Source organism: Lathamus discolor, chromosome 4 (genome assembly GCF_037157495.1).
Source record: "Lathamus discolor isolate bLatDis1 chromosome 4, bLatDis1.hap1, whole genome shotgun sequence".
In the NCBI taxonomy this organism is placed as follows: Eukaryota; Metazoa; Chordata; class Aves; order Psittaciformes; family Psittacidae; genus Lathamus; species Lathamus discolor.
Window position 1 is genome coordinate 94739538 of NC_088887.1, and position 21475 is coordinate 94761012.

Genomic DNA, 21475 nt, shown 5'->3' on the forward strand with positions numbered 1-21475 from the left:
GTACAGTGCAGGAAGGAAACGCAGATACTGATACAGAGACAGACACACAGACACATGTAGCCATTTCAAGCCCTTAAAAGCTTTCCATATACAACACTAGAATGAGCAAACAGATGCAGATGAACGCTCCTGCCAACCTGAATTTCCTGTGATCCTAGCATACTCAAAAACCCAACTGAGCATCGTGAGTGACAGGAAACAGAAGAAATTCCAGGGATGTGTCCACTTCAGAGATCAGTTTGCAAGGTAACCATGACCTTTCTAAACAGGGAAGATTTAGAAACATTAGGAAGACATTAGGAAGAAATCATTTACTATGAGGGTGGTGAGGCACTGGCACAGGGTGCCCAGAGAAGCTGTGGCTGCCCCATCCCTGGCAGTGTTCAAGGCCAGGTTGGACGGGGCTTGGAGCAGCCTGCTCTAGTGGAAGGTGTCCCTGCCCACGGCAGGGGGTTTGGAATTGGGTGAGCTTTAAGGTCCCTTCCAACCTAAACCATTCTCTAATTCTATGAAAAGACCAAATCACCACCCCAGCCTTGCTCCCACTGAGCCTGTCCCAGGCCTGGGCTGGCTGCCCTGCTTGCCAGGCTGGTAAAGGGTGGGGAGCTGAGCTTTTTGCTGGTGCCATGCATGGGGGTGTTTCACAGAGCTGCCACCCAACAGCGGCGTCAGCTCCCGTGCCTGTGGATTCCTGCAGCAAGCATGAAGAAGCATCAAAACGCTGTTCTGTTTTAAAAGCTGCTTTTTACAACTGCTGTCCGTCTGTAGGGGCACCTCTCCTCTCTGCAATGGTGTGCAGGGACGCCTGTCCGCTGCACCCCCGAATCCCCGTGCCTCCAAAGCTGGAGACAGCCGCGAAGGTGTTTTGTGGGGAACGGGGTGTCAGGCTCCTACGGCTGCCGGGCAGCTCAAGGGGCTCCTTGTGCCGGGCAGGGGGCGGTGCTGCCCTCCCGGTCGGGCCGGGGCCGGGGCGGGCAGGGGCGGTGCTGCCCCCCGACGGGGCTGAGGCCGGGAGCGGGAGCGGGGCCGGTGCAGCTCTCCCTCCCGCAGCAGCCATGGCAGAGGGCTCCGAGAAGGTGCCCATCGCCCGAGTGGGGCCTGACGATGTGGAGCAGTGCCTGCCACCCGTGAGTGCTGCCGGGCAGCACCGCGCGGGACGGGACGGGACGGGATGGGGGACGGGGCGACCCGGGTCGGGTCGGACTGGGACAAAACGAGTCGAGTCGGGTCGGGTCGGGTGAGGACGGGACGGATCGACCGGGACAAAACGGGTCTAGATGGATTTGGACGGAACGGCACCGAGCAGGTCGGGACGGCACAGAATGGGACGGAACAGGACGGGATGGGGAAAAAAGGGTCGGGTCAGATCGGATCAGGACCGAACGGATTGTAATCGGGTCGGATCAGGATGGGTCGGGTACGGTCAGGGCCGGGACGCGGCGGAAGGGGGTAGTGCAGGATGGGTCCCTGCCCGCACCCACCCGCGCATTCTCCTTAGGCGTACGCGGCGGCTGTGGCCCCCGGGCCGGGGCGGCTGCTGAAGGCGGGGGCCGCTGTGCTTATCGCCGGAGCTCTCCTCCTCCTGGCCGGGGCCATCGGCGCCTTCTACTTCTGGAAAGCCACGGAGCGGCAGGTGAGCCCGGCAGCGCAGCCCGCGTCGGGACGGGGCTGCTGGTTGCGTGTGCGGGAGCAGCACAGCCTGGGAACGCTTCCTGAGGGGTCGATAAAGGGGCCTTTAAGCAGATCTTTACGTTTTTAACATGCTTTCCGAAAACCCAACCCAACACAACCCAACACAACATTATCATCACTGGTTCTTTGCATGGAGCCTCCTGGAAGCACATTTCTTAATGAATATGAAACGTATCTTTGAGAACACAGACGTTACATTGATTTCTGCTTGCAAATCCACAGCGAACTCAAACCCCAACACGTCCCCAGGGCTTCGCAGCCTGGGCACACTCCAGCTCTGAGGACAAAACCAGCATTGACATGTGTAAATTCCTTTTTCACATCTTCTGCATTCTTGGTCCAGGTCCTACCTGGCCCCTCAAGTATGTCATGCTATATTTAAACCCTTAACAGGCACCTTTATTTGGCTTCGGTGGTTTGCATGACTGTGCGCGCACACAGGCATTTACTGTTAGCAGCTGCAGAGCAGTTTGTAAAGTCGTGGTAAGTTTTATTACTTACATTTTGTGGCGAACACGCTAAACTCCACGAGCAAAGAACAAAACTGAGAAGCTGCCAATCGGCTTAAGTCCCAAACTTCAGCATGTTAGAACATGTTAATATATAAACTTTGGTTTCTGTTCATGTCAGATGGTTGTTGAAATCGTATTTCAAACACGCCGGTGCACACGTGAATGTAACCTGCTCCATAAGTGTGATTGGGATCTTTGAATTTATTTTGGAAGGGGTTTTGTACCACCTCCACCCATGTACTGGTTTCCTCAGGAAGACCTTTGTGAGGATCCTGGCAGCCAGAGCAGAGGTTCCCTACAAGATCCCTAGAGGTTCCCTACAGAGAGGGATAACGCAGGCAATCAGAAAGAAACCAAAATGACAGCATGCTGACCTTCAGGATGCTCTCTAAGAGCCGTCAGCTTCTTGAGGCTTATGAGTGGAGAAGGATGGAAATGGATACATAGGGAGGGAGAGGGATGGCAGATTCAGCTCTGACCAAGCAGCTGCATTTAACAAGTACAAGACAAGATTTCCTTCTTTTTACCGCTCCCATCATCTAAATTCTGCTTTGCAAAATGTGGCACGTGCTTCATTGTCATTAACTGTCAAAGTTGATCTCCAGGTGAAGACACTGGGAGAGCTTAGGGCTACTTTTCCAAGCTGCTTTCAAACTCAGAAGGTGACATTGGACTTGCAAATGTTTGGGAAGCAACCGTAAAGATTACATCTAGGGTCATTCATAACAGCATTGAGGCAATTTAAAAGTTATCTTTACTTTAAATCTTTACATTCTCCCATAACTAACAGGGATAACAAAGTCTCAGCCCTAGCTCAGCCCCTGGCAGGCAAAGCCATGCACATTGGCCTGGTTTTATGGACCACATCCAACAGGAGTCCTAGACAGAGGAGGAAAATATGGGGCTGAATCTGCTTAACTGAGGAACCATAACTCTTTAGCACCTCAGACTTTCCTGGGCGAAGGTAAGAGAAGAAGAAATTTGTCTCTGGCTGTCAGTGTAAATTTTTCATTAAAATGCTGTGAGGCTGTTTTAAGGCCGAGAGCAAACTGCTTGTGCAGCACTTTCAGCAGGGCTGCACGAGAGAATTGCAAACCCTCTCTGCAGACTGTGGCCCTCCTGCAAATACAAACCACGCTGCAGCTTCCCTCATTGAAAATGGGATAAGAGCAAATGTGCTGACAAGGAAAATACGAGTCTATACAACTTCACATCCAATTTAAACAACGTTCACATCCATTACAAGCTGGGAAGCATGTTCATATTCAAGAGCAACCTGTTTTCCTGCGCCTCAGCAGAACATCCTAAGAGATAAACAGGGTTTGGACTCTTTCGGAGTGGGATGCTGCTGTTCGCCTTGCTGTTCGCCTTCGGGAATCATGTCAGCATAAGCAGAAATTCCTAAAATAGGACCTAGAAGAAGGTTTTTAAGTTGGAGCAAGCTGGGATGTGGACTCAACCCACACTGGTTTTGAAGTAAAACTCCCTGGAGGGACCTCAGGAGGTCTCTAGTCCCACCTGCTGCTCAGAGCAGGGACTGCTGTGGGGTCAGAGCTGGTTGCTCAGGGCTTGTCCAGTCAGGCCTTGAGAACTTCCAAGGAAGAGACTGCACCATCTCTGAGCAACCTGCTCCACTGACAGCCTGCCCCAAGGGTGAGGTGTTGCAGCAGTGTGGTGGTGGCTGATGGAGGGCTATCAAATACCTACAGAAATACAAGTTAGGAGCTGAGACAGTCAGTCTGACCCATCACCTGGTGTAGGAGGAAGGCAATAAGCAATTACTGATGTGCGCTGCTGCTCTGTTATTGATTCCAGGTGTACAATGTTCACTACACTATGAGCATTAATGGAAAAGTACAAGATGGATCAATGGAAATTGATGCTGGAAACAATTTAGAGACATTCAAAACGGGAAGTGGGAGTGAAGAAGCTGTCGAAGTTCATGATTTTCAGATTGTAAGTACCACCACCCTCATCCTTCACATAACATGCTCCAGCACTGGACCTGCCCTGACTTATCTGCCCCGTCAGTCTCAGGTTCCAGCCCCTAGCTACCCACACAAACATCCTTGCTCTTGCAGCTTGCTTTCACAGCAAGACAGGCAGTTTCCTTCAAAACAAAGTCTACATGCCTCTGCGGATAGGCTGTGCCAGGTCCTACTCCAGTAAGCACCATGGATTAGGCTTTATCAGGGTTGGCTCCACCTAATACTCTGCATTTTCAAACCACTGAACTACATGTGCCTTCGGGGCCTTGATAGCAAAACGTTCTGGCAGCTGTGACAGCCCTTGCGGGATTTCACATAATCACAGAATGGTTTGGGTTGAAAGGGACCTTCATGACCACTTAATTCCAACCCCCTGCCATGGGCAGGGACACCTTCCACTAGACCAGGTTGCTCAAAGCCCCATCCAACCTGTCCTTGAACACCGCCAGGGATGGGGCAGCCACAGCTTCTCTGGGCAATCTGTGCCAGTGTCTCACCACCCTCACAGGGAAGAACTTCTTCCTAATGCCTAATCTAAATCTATCCTCTTTCAGTTTAAAGTCACTACTTCCTGTCCTATCCCTACATGCCCTTGTAAAATGTCCCTCTCCAGCTTCCTTGTAGGCCCCCATTTAGGCATTTCATACTATTTGAACAGGAAAACCCACCTCCCCCTCCCTAAAACATCACGATTTTAGGAGAATAAGGTCAACACAATAAGTCAAGTAAATACCAAGGAGAAACCACCATGCAGTGCTGGACCTAGGCAGCTTCCTCTTGTCCAAGATAAAGGATGAGAGCTGCTCTCCACAGCTTGGCCTGGGTTCATCCCTAGGGGAGAGGATGGAGGCATAGCTTATGCATCCACGCACCAAGCACATGGTGCTGGGACACTTGGGCTGATTGCAAACACATTTGGGTACTCCAGCAACTTGGCTATGGCTGCTCAGTGCAGAGCCTGGACTAACAGATGCCAAATCTCAGCAGAGCTCAACATCTGCAATAGGGTGGTTTACTGAGCTGCACCACTCCTGAGCTACTAAAGGCACATCTATTGATGTTGCAGAAACCTATTTACAGAGCCCAGATCCTGCAATTAGTATTCTTATGTGTGAAGCACTCAACTTCAGTTAAGATCAGTGTGAAGTCCTCTGTAAGTCAAAGCAGCACCTAAAATAAAGATGCTGCTGCTAGGAAGTGTTACCCAGGGCTTCTGGAGCAGCCACCTTCTCCTTGCTGACTCTAGAAAGGTGAGGAAATTCAGGTCCTTGGCTTCTCAGCAAGTACAAACAAATCCATGCCAGGAGACCCAGGACCCCGACTTTCCCAACAGCTGCATTTCAGCCTTTATGAAACTCCCATTAACATCACCATAGCAACATTATTAGCATCTGGATAACACCCACAACCAGCTCTTCTCAGTTGCCTTCACCATTCCACATCTGCACAAAAGCACCAGCCCACTGCAGTTATGCCGAATTGGTCCCCAGGCTGGATGAGGCTTTGAGCAACCTGGTTTAGTGGAAGGTGTCCCTGCCCATGGCAGGGGGGTTGGAACTGGATGAGCTTTAAGGTCCTTTCCAGCCCAAACCATTCTGCAATTCTATGATACTGCCACCATGCTTGCTGCTGGTAAACTGCTGCCTGCCATGACCAGGTCAGAAATCAGCTCCCAACACCAACCAGCCAACGCCACCATCCCAAGGATGGTGCTGCTTGTAATTACAGCAGGCCAGAGGCAGGCTCAATGGGAGAGAGCAGAAGGATGCTGCCAGTTGGGTTTTGAGCCAAGAATGCACATAAAGGAGAAAGAAATTGGAGAGATGGGCCTCCAGCAGCCAAGTTACAGACATTAGCAGCTTTGGATTGACCTGCATCACTTGAATCATTGCATGGTCAGTGGAGACTGGGATTTAGCAGTATTAGGATACTCTTCGCATACTCAGTGTACCACGAAGTCTCATTCCCTCGTGCTTCCATCCCTACACAGACATTTCCTTTCTCACTGCTTTAGGATTAGTCATTTTGTTTTGATGGGTGTCTGCCCAGCCGTACAGGACTTGCAGGCACACAGGATGAGACTCAGGTGCCTCAGTAGCATTCATCTCAAGCTGCACTAGAAGCCTATGGCATCCAGGATGCCTGTAGGAGGCAGGTAAGATGCAGGGTCACAATGACATCTATGCCACCCTGTTCTGGCAGATAGAGGCTGCACAGAAAAGAAGCACTCCTCAAATGGCACTAGATAATAATATTTAGCTGGTTGAATGGAGCTTGTGCAACCCCAGGAAAAACAGTAGTTTTGCCATTGACAACGAGGCATCCAATTTCATAACACAAAAGAGCTCTTTTATGGGTACCTAAAAACCTACAGCAGAAATACAGAAACCACAGACAAGAGAGTTGATGCTCAAAGTGCTGGTACAGGGCTGGGAGGTACAACCCTGGACTCGCAGAAGAATTGCAGCCCTCTGGAGCTGCTGCGATACCCTTCTCTTGCTTAAAACTAGACTTTCATCTAGGCTTAGGCAACTGCATTTCACCCTCATAGGCCAGATGAAGGAAGTCCCACACACAGATTTCTGCACCAAATTCCCCATCATGAGCTTCCCCTTGCTGTCACAGCCACTTATGTGTATAAATTGGACCAAGCTTCCCCCACATTCCTGTAAATCTGTGTCATCAGGGTACTGCACCACCAGCTAACACAATTTGAGGCTGCCTACGGTAGGTGTTAAAGTTACAGTTCAAAGCGTGTCAACTAATGCTTTAACAGAACTACTCCAAGTAGCCTACAGCGGGCATGGAAGCACTTACATAAAACACCCCCATCTTCCAGAAATCAAGCGAAAACTTCTAGCCCCATTTGACTAAAGTCATAAAACTGAAATGGCGACGGATGAGCCTTCTACTGCATCTGGGCTTAAGTCAGATTCAACCTTCAGACTAAAAACTCAGTGGGAATTTTAGCAGTGCTTGAATGCTTCTTTGGGGGCGGTGGGGAGCTAGAGGGCTGTGCACAACCCCCCTGCCTTCTGCTTTCACAGGGCATAACTGGGATCCGCTTTGCTGAAGGAGAAAAATGTTACATCAAAGCTCAGCCAAAAGCGCACGTCCCCGAAGTTGATGCTATGACTAAAGCAAGCCTCTCATCTGAGCTGGTAAGGGGTTTATTCAAATCTTTGTATAGAGAGGGTCTTAAAGTATCATGTAAATACATATAATGATGACATCTGAAAGCCACTGTGGATAGTGGTAGGGCTGTTAAGGGTAGGGTGGGGTAGTTGAGGGTTCACTGACTGTTTGCAAGGGGTTCCTGAAAGGTACGAAAAGCAAGACTGATGTCAGACACATCATTGTGCCCAAGGCATCGCGAGAGGCTGCAGATTAGTGAGTGGGGGAAGCCACAGACCGGTTTCTACCAGGTCCATAGGAGACCTCAGTGACAACAGCGTCTGCCTGAGATCAGGCTGTGCACAAGGCTGGGAGAGCATGGAAGAAGCAGCTGCTTTAGTCGATACAAGGAAGGATTGTGGTAGATACCAGATCTCTACCAGCACTCTTGAGCAAAGCAGGGACTCCATCCCTCAAGTCCTCTAGAACAGTAAATAAAGGTGAATTGTGGAAAATATTATTGCAAAAATTCAGAAAATATTCAAAAATTCAGAAGAAATAATAGTTAGAAAAAATGAAGAATTTGCCTTCTCTAGATGCCATCAGATCTCATTTTAGAGCATGGTGTTAACTAAATTTCATGAAATCTGCACTGCAATCACCACAAAAGCTGCAGCCCTCACCCAGATGCCACCAAAACCTCTCCTTGCCACATACTAGTCAAAAAAGCCTATTGCTTTAGATGCACATAGGCTGAGTTTCCCAGATCTTGGACCCCCAAGCCCATTGCTCACACAAGAGTGGTTCTAATCACTTCATTACAGCTAAGCCTGGATGCTGGCAGGGTCTCAGTCACTGGCAGGAGAGCACAAGAGAACCATAACCCCTTTCCCTGGGTTTGCTCCACTCCTGACAAAACAAAAGCAGATACAGTTAGCTGGGGGACGGGCACCATGAAGTCTGCACCTACCTGCAGTGGTGCTGTGACTACTGAACATCCACTTTAAAATGCCAGGGGGGAAAGGTCTCTCTAAAGCTAAGCACCAAGGCACCAGCAATTTGTTACAAAGCCCCCTAAAGTTGGTGTTTTTCCATGATTGGGAAGAAATCTTACCCAAACTCCAGGCAGGGGCCCACATGTTTCCTGCATTGCCTTATTCTAAAGCAAGGCTGGGCTTCTTGACTTCGTTAGCACTACTGCCTGAAGTCACTGTTTCAGTTTGTCATCTTTTTGTAAGGATGAAGTCACAGCCCTGAAGACATTATCCTTAAATAGTCACAAAGGTATTTCAAACCTTCTACCTGGCAACAGTAAACCTGTTTCCTTGCCCTACTTTCTGTACATCTGATCTAAAGATGCATCAGCCACATAACCTCTGCAATAAACTGCACGCGCCAAAGCCAGAACAAGCAGCCAACTAAGTGCTACTTGTTGGGATGTTAACCTTTCCCTGTTGCTTGATTTTCCAGATTAGATGTATGATGGGAATGGCAAACTAGTATTTGTTTTTCTAGAGCAAGTCCCCTCTCTGGTATTCATGTATTTAGGAGAAAGTATGCATATGCCGTTTTCTTACAACATGTATCATAACCAACACTGCCTACAGAAACAGTTGATTAAAATAAGCTTTCATAGCTACCCAAAACTCTGGCTGCTCACAAGCCAGGATCATCTCAAACAGAAACAAAGGATATTTTTATTTCTGAAAACTAGATTCATATATTTCTGATGCTGATAAAAGCTTAAGTGGGAGAACATAAATAAAGAGCACTTCTCACTAGACAGATTGGATAGTGAACTTAAATGACTTGAGACCTACAAAAGGAATCAATAAACACACTAAAGAACAACAGCTCGACAGAATAAATTGATCTAGTCAGTTATATAACAAGTTTTGATGAGGTTTAGGGAAGCAATTTAGAATTTTAACTTTGAAATCATACCGGTTTCCATGACTGAAAAGTTGGGTTTCTTTTAATATTTCACTGTTGCTATAAAATACTTACACATTTTATGTAAAATAATACTTTGAACTAACAACTTTAAAGAATCAATCACTGGCATTTTCCTACATTACTTTGAAGATATGAACCAAAAACCTGCAGGGTGCACTTCAAAAAGGCAGGCTCCTTTAACCCACACTTGAAGCTTTTGGTCAATTGAATTGCTTTTACCAAACAAGACCTTTAATCATACTGACAACGTTGACTTAAAAATGGAAGCTGGAGCAGTTCTCAAGCTATAATCCATTCTAAAACTTCCGAATAAGATTTTTGCCCCCCTCCCTATCATAAATCTATCTTGGGAGTACATCAAATGAGAATGGGGCATGGTAAAAGATGAGGGGCTTGTTTTTAGCTGGCATATTTCATTGCTGCTTTGCACAGTTTCTACCACCTGAAAACCCGGTGCTTTGGGCTGAACGCTTTTTGACACCCAGTCCTTGTACATAGGGCAAAAACTTTCCAAGACAGATGAGTGAAATCTTAGCTCTAGCAAAGCTGACAGTAGTTTTGCCATTCATTTCAGTGGTGGCAACCTTTACTCAGGCTGTGGCTCAGTACAATCAGTTCACACTCCTGAGATACAAGGATGCTCGGTATTAGCTGCAGAGGATGATTATACAGGTTGATGCTCAAGAATCAGCAGCAAGCAGGCACATGACTGTTCACTGAGCAGCAAAGGATTTATGCCCTTCTATTTGCAGGAAGATGAAATCATGCCTGTGAGATTTGACGAAAACTCCCTTATCTGGGTGGCTGCAGACGAGCCTATCAAGCATAACAGCTTCCTAAGCCCTAAAATTTTAGAGCTTTGTGGGGATCTTCCAATTTTCTGGCTGCGACCAACATATCCCAAAGGTAACACTTCTTTATTTGAAAAATGTGTTATCCCTCCCGGTATCTAAACACCTTCCCCAAATTGGGTTTGCCACAGAGACTTGCACATATGGGAAACAAGGATCCCTTCCTCCCTTGCCCACCCTGTTTTCTCAAGCCCTCATGGGTGAGGGCTGAAATTACATGTTTGGAGTTTATTCACACTTATTAGATGTTTTTAATACTTGTATTCCTCAGATAATTTATATAGCCCACATGGATGACTTACTAGAAGATGAAACATTACCAGAGAGTTCAGCGTATTTCTACAGAATCACAGAATTGTTAGGGTTGGAAGGGACCTCTGGAGATCATCCAGTCCAACCCCCAAGGAGGGATGAGACAACAGCTTAAACTAGCCCCCCAAATGTTTAGGCAGCTGACACCAAGTAGCAGGAACTCTGTTCAGGCCAACAGCTGGGGAATATCAAGTTCCTAATGTGGGACCACAGACTGTCCTGTTTCCAAGCCTGCTTCAGGACTTCAGGGGAGTAGGAGGAGACGCTTTAGCTAGGCAACTGGTGGATAATGTCTATGAGGTTCTGGGGGCCAGTCCCAGGACTGAAGTGCTCCCATCACCCAGAGCTGAGCTTAGCAAAGGTGCTCAGGAGTCACCAGGGAGAAGGCACCTTCTCCAGGTGACTTCCAGACCTTGGGAGGAGAGGAGAAGGCTTGAAAAGATTTACTCTTCCTTGGTCCAGTTAGCATTAGAATACTTGAGGTGGGGGGGAAGCATGACATTTGAGAGCACCTGTGGATCTAAACTGCCCATATTTTCCACTTTTCTCATAACCCTGCATATGTCACTGGTCAACAAGACAGCAGTGTCATTGCTGTCCAGAAGCTGTTTCCACCAGGTTCACCAGGTGCCCTTGGGAGCAAGGCACTAGTCTGTCACAAAAGCACCTCAAAAAAACTTGAGGTGCTTATGACTGGACTTGCGAGTGCTGGCAACCACTGCTGAGTCAATATCAGTGACCAGAGGGTGGGTAAAAAAGCAACCACAAGTCTCCTCCAGTCTGCTTTGCCTCAAGGGAAGGAAGAAAGGGGAAAAAAAGGCAATCTCATCCCCCTTCAGACAGATACCGGCTACAGATACATCACAGGAAGGCAAGCAGCTCCCATAGGAATGCTCACTGAGTCTGCCACCACATACTTTCGTTTTTCCCTCTGCTTCCCACTGTCCCCTTTTTTATTATTCAAAGAAATCCTTGAAACCTGAGATAATTTGCTGATAAATACAAGGACAAGCTGAAGATAAGATTAATCTTATGATTATAATAATCTTGTGATTATTTCTGCAGATAACCAAAGGAGAGAAATTAAGAGAAACAAACGCCAGTCAGAATCCAACTTTGACACAGAAGACTTGGAAGCTGCTAGTGAAGAAGTAAACACTAGGTCACCCACCATGCAGCTGACTCAAGAGCTTGATCACCGGTCTAATGAAACGAGGCCAATGGAACAAGAAACCGATCAAACACTTAATCCAGACAACCCCTATAATGTAAGTATTTCCACTGTAATCTTTAAGAGTCTGAGACTGTTGTAGGCAGGTTATACTGATGGATGGGGAGTTTGTTTGTCTTTTTTTTTATCTGCACAGTCTTCGCCTGTTACAGACTTGTAATACACCTAAGAAGCTGAAAACAGTCTTCCCTTGGTCCTCCTCTCCTTCCTCCATCCTAGTTTTCGTTAGATTTCAGTCTCAAACAAGCATGCATGCTTCAGGTGGCAAGCACTCAAGCTCGCCAAGCTTGATTAAGGCAAGCTGATGCCAAGTTGCTTTTCAGGGTTGCCAGATCAATACAGAAGCAGCACTAGAGAGACTTGACAAGGATAACACCTTCTGAAAACAAACCAGAGCTGGTCTTGATCAGATAGCTGAGCCCCATCTCTACTGACAATGTAGAGAAAGAGTCCAGCAGGCAGAAACATAGAATCATGGAATAGTTTGGGTTGTAAAGGACCTTCAAAGGTCATGTAGTCCAATCCCCCTGCAATGAGCAGGGACACCTTCAACTAGATCAGGTTGCCCAGAACCACATCCAGCCTGGCCCTGAATGTCTTCATGGATGGCGCATCTAAAATACTTTGCCCACAAATAGAAATTAGTATCAGAAGTGACTACTACAGAGGAAAGCAGTAGTAGTCTATTTGCAAAGAGATTAGGGTTAGGCCAGGTAAATCTGTTTTCTCAGCCTCTTCACTATGAGGGTAAATGACCCCAGTTCTAGCAAGCAATTCGCAGCTGTGAGCATGTTTATAGGCAGCAACAGCAGATGACTACTGCAAAACTCGTCCTGGCTCTTTGAGAAAAAGCAGCAGAGAAGGAGCATAGAAGCCTCCCCACTGTGTCCCAACACCTTTTCCACGCTGCAGGAGAGCTGTTTGTACAGTAGGCACCTTCCAGTCTACTGCACCAGCGCCAGACAATTTACACCCACCATTTGGTGCAGCAGGAGTAAGTCATTTTAATACAACACTGTCACAAGATAAATGCCTCCTGCTTTGGAAGTAAGTCTCGGCTTTGACTTGACATTTATGCAACAGCAGGAGATCATTATAGTGTGACAGCATTCCGCCGAGTTGACATCCCTTAATTAAACTTAAATTAATCACTCCAAATAAAGCGGATCTCAATTGACTCTCTCACGAGGTCAGTGAAACAGCAGCAGCACTGGAATGTAACTTCTCACAGCTGCTAACATGATCAAGTCCACGGGGTCCAAGCTGTCCCGTCTATGGAGGGCAGCGGCAGAACAACTACCACAGGTCTGTTCCCCAGCCATAAGGCCCTGGACCAAGCTGAGAATGTCCAGTCAGATACAGTCACCAGGCTCCTCTCAGCCTCAGGGTGGGGCTCCCCTTTAGTCACTGCATAGATGCCTATATCCAAACTCTCTCTATAGACCAATTAATCTGATTCAAATGGATCTTTAATTACACTGTAAGTCATCCCTGTAGGATAAACTAATCCTCCCCAGAGCTATTTCTCTTCACCCGCTATGAGTAGAGTCTGGACGATGAGCTCAGGAGTAGAAGTTCATGCTGCAGGTACCTGGATTCGAGGATGATGAATCCTGACCAATTAAATGACACCCTCTCTGCTCTCAGGGCTGGGAACAGGTTACTGGGAGCCTGAACAACACTGAGCTGTCATTAGTGTCCTATACAAGCCCAGACAAGAGATAGCATCTTTCTGCACCTCACCTTTTCAGTGTGCTGCTAGTTTTCTGAATGGAAAATGGTCAGGTAAAAGGCCAAGTGTCACTTCAGCATTTGCTCTTTGCTGCTGCTTTTCTTGAAGTAACACCAATAAGGAAAGAAGGATGGAGTTTCAAAAAGCAGAGTATCTCCCAGAAACAAGGAAATGAATTTTGAAGGGTGAATCATAGAACCATAGAATAGTTAGGGTTGGAAAGGACCTCAAGATCATCTAGTTCCAACCCCCCTGCCATGGGCAGGGACACCTCACACTAAACCATGCCACCCAAGGCTTCATCCAACCTGGCCTTGAACACTTCCAGGGATGGAGCACTCACAACCTCCCTGGGCAACCCTTTCCAGTGCCTCCCCACTCTAACAGGAAAGAATTTCTTCCTTATATCCAATCTAAACTTCCCCTGTTTAAGTTTTAACCCGTTACCCCTTGTCCTGTCACTACAGTCCCTGATGAAGAGTCCCTCCCCAGCATCCCTATAGGCCCCCTTCAGATACTGGAAGGCTGCTATGAGGTCTCCACGCAGCCTTCTCTTCTCCAGGCTGAACAGCCCCAACTTCCTCAGCCTGTCTTCATATGGGAGGTGCTCCAGTCCCCGGATCATCCTCGTGGCCCTCCTCTGGACTTGTTCCAGCAGTTCCATGTCCTTTTTATGTTGAGGACACCAGAACTGCACACAATGCTCCAGGTGAGGTCTCACAAGAGCAGAGTAGAGGGGCAGGATCACCTCCTTCAACCTGCTGGTCACGCTCCTTTTGATGCAGCCCAGGATACGGTTGGCTTTCTGGGCTGCAAGCGCACACTGAAGCTGGCTCATGTTCATTTTCTCATGAAGGCAGTAGCAAGAGCCTGCTTTTACATATTTTATGCATACCTTGCTCTATGTAGCTCCTTACTGTCAGAAAACAGAGCAGGCAGAATTCTCACTGTCCACAATCATAGAATCATAGAACAGTTAGGGTTGGAAAGGACCTTAAGATCACCAAGTTCCAATCCCCCTGCCATGGGCAGGGACACCTCCCACTAAACCATGTCACCCAAGGCTTCGTCCAACTGGGCCATGAACACTGCCAGGGATGGAGCATTCACAACTTCCCTGGGCAATGAGCCTAAATGTGGCAAGTGTGGAAAAAAGGCAGACTGAAAGAGAAGGGAGAAATCCTCAGAAGACTGCAGGGTAGTATCACACTGAGCAGCTTCCTGAGACTGCAGCAAAAAGCATTAAAATACAAAAATTAAAACATTAAAACCACAGCATACAACTTCAGATGCTGTCATCTACTTAAAAGACCCAGATAACTGTCTTGAAACCTCTTCCGTCACTAGTATTTAAAACTTGGAGGAGTTTACTGCTGCTGGACTTTTTGCAAGGACTGTTGAAGAGAAAGTAATGAATTAGAGCTCCCTGTTGTTCTTTCCATCTTACACAGGTGATTGCCTCAATTCTACACTGCTGCAGCAAGACAAAAAGGAGAAAAAAAACCAAGATGCAGTGGTCAGTTACTGCAGTTAGTGGGAGTGCTGTTAACTGTAACAGAAATGAGAGTTCAGGTTTTACCCGTTGTAAGGTTTACAGGAGCATCAGTGTATTCTACGTGCTCTGAGAATGAGAGCACTGAAATGACGTTTACTATTTTACATTTCAGCAACTGGAAGGTGAAGGCATGGCTTTTGACCCCATGCTGGATCACCTCGGCATGTGCTGCATTGAATGCAGACGAAGTTACACGCAGTGCCAGAGAATCTGTGAGCCTCTCCTCGGCTACTACCCGTGGCCTTACAACTACCAAGGCTGCCGTACTGCCTGCCGAATCATCATGCCCTGCAGCTGGTGGGTTGCTCGTATCATGGGTGTTGTGTGAGGAAAAGCAGGCAGAGCCTTGACAAAATAAGTAGGAATGCCATGACAAACTGGTAAATGGCTACAACCAAAGCAGCAGTACCAATCCTGGCTTTTAAAAATCAAAGTGTGTGTTACTGCACCAAAAGCAAGGTCAGATATTCACACTGTAAATAAAAATCTTAATATTCCATTAGCTTTACAAACGACAAGGGCATACTCGCTTTTACTGAATTCAAACGCTAAAACATCCCCCAAAAAGTATTAAACTTTGCTCACAAACTGGTTTAGCAGTCCAGAAGCTTGCTCATAAATCCAAATTCATAACAAAACCCCCTCTTCTTTCCACGCTACAAGTGAAAATTTACATCCAATTAGGCAACTAGCTTGACTTGTACACTTGGGAGTACCTTTCATCCATGTAGCTTACTTAAATAAATCACACGTTAAGTTGCTCCCCGTTGCCATTCACACCGAGTTGCCAGGTCATTATGAATGGTTATAAACCAATTACAACATACCTTTCCCACAAAGCTGCTCTGGGGGACACGGGAAAGCACCCATTGTGCCAAATCGGAAACAAACAGCAGGAAAAGGGGCTGCGGAAGGGAATGTGCGTGGCCACGGAATCAAAACCCTTCGCACATCCCAACATCAAAGAAGCCCCAGCATCAAGAATCTTGTATCCATGATACCACCATAGCATCTAACAAGTATCTGCTATCCAGCTACTACAGCAGAAGTATTTACATGCAGTTGCAGACCAAACAGTCTCAAGGCCTCTTGGAATTGACAACGGCCACTGTATTTATAAATCCTTTAACTCGACACTTCTGACACAAGATTTCAAACCCTCTTTATTCCACATGGATAACAGCCATTCATGCTAGCTCCTTCGGCTTTGCTGAAGCTAACCTCCAATACCCACAAGAATAACTACTTACCAGTAAGGAGGAAAGAAAATAGAAAGAAAAATAAGGGAGGATTTCCAACCTCACCCTTTTCGCTTAGGCAAACTGCAATTACTGGGATTGATCTTCTTACATATTAAGCTTCTAAGGAAGGTAGTAAGCTGAAACACTCCCAAAGATGGAATGACCTAAGGTACCTAGCCTTGAAAGAAACTGGTAAGAGGCATTACACTGCCCTCATGCATAGTATACATCTTGAACCCTACCACTGAGTTAATGGAGCCATCTACATCGGCTTTATAAACAGACTTGTCTATTTTTTCTTAAAGTTCACTTCCATTTTTATGACTAAACTACTCTTCAGATGTTGCAAACCCAGTAATGTTATTAACACTGCGTGACACACAGAAAAGAGGAATTAATTTGACATAATCATGGCTTAAAGAAAATAAAGGCAACCTCATATGGGATGCTAAACTGCATATCTAAAAAGCAAAGTGTTAAGTAAGATGAGAATAGAATTCAGTATTTTGTTCTATTGTAGCCTTTTTTTTTTTTTAATAGAAGCTTCACCTACCCTTAATCTGAAGAACAGACTTGCTTTGAAATATTTAAATTAAAAACTTCTTAAAGTGGGATTTCAAGGCCTGTTAAATTTGAGTTTCTGCTTTTTTAAAATGAAAATGACCTTGATCATTATGTTGTTTTAGAAGTCCGCCATTCATACGCTTAGAAAAAGTTTTCCTTTCTTTTTTACTGCAGATTAAACAAATACATTAAAAACCAGCGACTGCTTTGTGCTTTTTTCAATGTAGAAAGTGTTAACGGTTGGATTTGATGATCTTAACAGCCTTTTCTAACCTAGTCGATTGATTCTACGATTCTGTGTTCAAGAACTGCCTGGAGAGGAAAACAAGGGGATTGGCAAGTGAAACACTAAAGGCAAAGCGAAGGAAATGTGACTGCCTGTATGAACTACACTGCTGCTGTCCTCTGCATCTTGGGCCATCTTGCGGCAACCCACGACCTGCCTCTTCGTGCCCACAGCCCCCACCCCCCCAGTGAAAAAGCAAACAAAATCTCCTTCTGAAGATGGAAGGATCTTGTAGGTGATTTCCATGTCTACGGGTCCTTGACAAAATTAACTCTTCCTAAACAAAAGCTTGAATCGGTTGTTTTCTATAGGCAGTGACAAAGCTTGTAAGTAGTAAAAGCATCTACTCAGGGATGCATTGAGCTGTCACATACAGCATGTATGTCTTGAGGACTCTTCTGCATGCACCATGTCAAGAAAGCCCCAGTGACTGTAGGAGCAGCAGATACACTACTTACACGCTCTGTGCCTAGTGAAATTGCCGGAACTACAATATTTCCCAAGTATAACACAGAGGGCACAATTTACCCATTTCTGAAAGATATTCAATAAAATGCCTCCCCTAACTATTGCTTCAAGCAAGCAAAATTCATATTTGCCTACATATTGGATTCAAAGGAAAAAAATTAAAGATCTCTTGCTACAGCAAGGTTGAAAAAGCCTTATTTAAGCCCAGCTTCTAATTTCGAAGGCAATGTTCTGAGGGAACATAGGAATGACAATAAAACCAATGATCCAACAGCATGAAAAGACATAGCAATATTCCCTGCAGTGGTGGCTCAGGCTACAGTTCTAACTATTTGCAGTGATCCGATTCACAACTGCACACAGCATTTACTACAAGAGTTGAAGACGCATTTTCCACTGCCATCACATAATACTTAGAGACTAAAGAGGTTACAACACGTCTCCGTTTGGGGGGGGGTGATATTTCTCCTGCAGCATGAATAAATTAAGGAAGTTTCAGTGAAGACTAACCACTTGTTCCATGCAGTGCAAAAAACCCAAACCACAGAATCATAGAACCATAGAATAGTTAGGGCTGGAAAGGACCTTAAGATCATCTAGTTCCAACCCCCCTGCCACGGGCAAGGACACCTCATACTAAACCATGTCACCCAAGGCTTTGTCCAACCTGGCCTTGAACACCACTAGGGATGGAGCATTCACAACCTCCCTGGGCAACCCATTCCAGTGCCTCACCACCCTAACAGGAAAGAATTTCTTCCTTATATCCAATCTAAACTTCCCCTGTTTAAGTTTTAACCCCTTACCCCTTGTCCTGTCACTATGAGTCTGAAATGAAGAGTCGTTCCCCAGCATCCTTATAGGTCCCCTTCAGATATTGGAAGACTGCTATGAGGTCTCCACACAGATTTCTCCAGGCTGAAGAGCCCCAACTTTCTCAGCCTGTCTTCATACAGGAGGCACCAAGCAAAAACATGTACAGAAGCATAGAACTACAGTTGGCAAAGAACAGATAGTTGATTTTATTGATTGGCACACCAGGGTGGACAGATCTCTATTCAGAGTTAGACTGAACCAGTAGCACCATCATCTTCCGTTTCTGAGATGCTCATCAAAAGATGTTGTTTAAAACCAACACTGTACCTATACCACAGGTAGGAGAGGCGGTCTTAAGCCACAAGACAGGCATTTTCTATGACCCCCCCAACAGTAGTACAGTAATCCCTTCTGTGGTATTAAATGGGAAGGCTACTGTTACCTCTTGCTTTCCTGTTCCTGTATTTACAACAGGACTAAAATCAGAGCACTGAGGTGAAACTGCCTGCATCTTCTGGACTATCCAGACATAACCAAAAGGCTTGGGAAAAAAAAAAAAAGCCCTTAAGAGAGGTTTTAACACAATTAAGACATAACCCACTCTGTCACTGCAGGCAGTTCTTTGCCTCCAGCCAACTCGTTGCCAGTGCTGCAATAAATTCCACTCACCCTCTCTAATCCTGAAGGAAATTCCTGTTGTCACTGTTACCCTTCACAGCCTTCAAGCTCTCTGGTATCTTTCTCTTGTCTTAGGGCTTCTGGAACCATTCTGTGCATGTGTTTTGTCAAGAACAAAGCATATACTGTTCACAAAGGTCATGAAGCATCTTCCCCCCAACTTTAATCCAATCCCCTCGCCTACCAGAAACCACCACCCCCAGTAAAGCAGCAAGAGCCACCTCTGGTTCACCTGAAGTAGAACACATACAGATTACCTGTCCATGCTCGGAAACATGCTAGAATTACGTTTAAACCTGCAAACTTGCCTTACAGAATTGAGATGGACAGGGAGGTCTACCACTTGACTGCTACAAGTTTTAGCCCGGAGCTAAACCATTATATTTGCATTACACATGCCTCAAGAGCACGTAAGTAACAATGCATTTTATTCTACTTTTTGCCTTAAGCTAAGTGCGTTGAACCTCAGGCAGTGACACAGTACCCACTGAACACAGGAATATGTTGTGTCAATCTGACCAAATATTCCCATGGTCTTTCTATAAGTGAAAGTAGACAGAGGAACCCCTTCTGTGTTCTCTTCAGTTAAGCAGGAACAACTTGACTGGCAGAAAACATTCTCAAATTACTTCTTCATTTCTATTTAAGAGATTTTTATCTAGGCTTTTCCCATAGCAAGTCTTTGCTAAGTGCTGTTAAGTGCTCTGAATGACATTTATAAAGCAAGACTCGCCAGAAGACAAGAACCCAATTTTGTGACAAAGCGAACTGCTCAGACATTTCTCTTCCTTCTACATTAGAAAGGAAGGAATGCCTTTCAGAGCATAAATAAAAAGCAGCAAAGCACTCATCCAGGAGAACAGAGTTCAAATCCCTGTTCCGAATAAAGTTACCTTCAATGTTAGCATCCCATATGGACGGCAAATGCTGTACATATCAAGCAACTAGCTACTCACAATTCTCCGAAGGGCAAGGGATTCCCCACTGAAGCTAACAAATCTTCACTGAAACATGCTGCAAGTATATCCTTTGAGAAACTCTTCCAAGAAGCAGACATTGCTCAGTAAGAGTCAAGAGGGAAGGCACACACAAAACCCTTCCTAAATTCAGTCCGTCTCCTTTCACTATCTTCAGAGACCAGTACAATATTCCATTCTGAAGGTCATCAAATTTGAGGTTTGGAAAACATGAATCAATTCTGACACTAAAAGCTATTCAAGAAGAAATCACTGCCCAGCTTGCCGTATAGGATAATCATGATCTGAGCACATCAAGAAATAGCAGTTATGTCAAGACTGTAGTCATAGTCTACAGCTGTCCAGTATGATGAAGTTCATAGCTATGGCAAACACCCAAAACCAAGCTCTCTAAAACGATTTGTGAGATTTTAAACTCTTGGTACCTATCTACTGCACAGGCATAGCAACAACAGTAGGAAAAAAAACCCACTGCACTTTGTCAGAACTGCTGCAAATCCTAGATTGCTACTCCTCAGAAAGCACAGAATACTTCCTTTCTTCCTCCTCCTTAGTTCTCAATCATCGTTTACATACATTTATTACTGTAACAGCTGCAGACTTCACTTGTCCTATTAAAACACCTGTTCTAATAGCCTTTGTATTTTACCAAGCTCATCCAATTCTCACTGCAGTAAAATAACATACCAAATACCAAGAAAACAGGCAGAATAACAAATAATCTGGAAAAACCTGCATCATTAGGAATGTAAGGAAAAGTAGTAAACTTAAAGCAGCATCCAACAGTGAGCAAGGAACAAAATGGCTTTCAGGCTGCTGCCAATATTTGCAATTCATGGTATTTTCTAGAATCTTAGAATATTTAGGTATCTCTGAATTCCCAAGAGACAGCAGCATACGGACTAGGCATGTTAGCCACAACCTTGCGAGTTTATGTATCTCTCACAGAATGGCTGGGGTTGGAAGGGACCTCTGAAAGTCACCCTGTCCAACACCCCTGCTCAGGCAGGGTCACCTAGAGCCGGGTGCCCAGGACCATGAGACCAGATGACTTCTGATCATCTGCAGGCCCTTTCTGACCCATATCCAAGCAGTACAAGCATAGACAGTATTTCTTATAGTCTGAGTTCTTTTTCTGTAAATACTGTTATTTACAATGTCATCATGATGTAAAAAATTAAGGACTCATGGGCCCTTCTTTAAAAGATAAAGCATTTCCAATGAAATAACAGAACTTAAAGCAACTTCTTGCTATCTTTGATTTCAGGCAATTGCAATAGAACATGAAGGCAAAGGACCCACTTTTCTGTACACGGAGACTTCCAGCTGCAAGTGACTTTCTCCTATCACATACAACTGCAGTTCAATCTATCACTCAGGTGGAAGGACTCCAAAAGTGGAAATTCTGTGTCTGCATCAAGAATAGCAATCTCACCCTCCTCACTGAAAGCGCATTTTGCTCCTATACGTGCCAGCTTTTTAAGCTGTGTATTCACATCCTT

At 45.7% G+C, this 21475-nt stretch overlaps 1 protein-coding gene across 1 annotated transcript; it reads left to right on the top strand.

Moving 5' to 3' along the window:
* Nucleotides 1–1051: 1051 nt before the first annotated feature.
* On the top strand, nt 1052–16938 carry CNMD (chondromodulin). The gene is made up of 7 exons (XM_065675822.1): nt 1052–1127; nt 1499–1633; nt 4020–4160; nt 7240–7353; nt 10015–10168; nt 11491–11693; nt 15056–16938. Exons 1-7 carry the CDS (start codon nt 1056–1058, stop codon nt 15269–15271), a joined length of 1035 nt encoding a protein of 344 aa, XP_065531894.1. The 5' UTR covers nt 1052–1055; the 3' UTR covers nt 15272–16938.
* Nucleotides 16939–21475: the final 4537 nt, after the last annotated feature.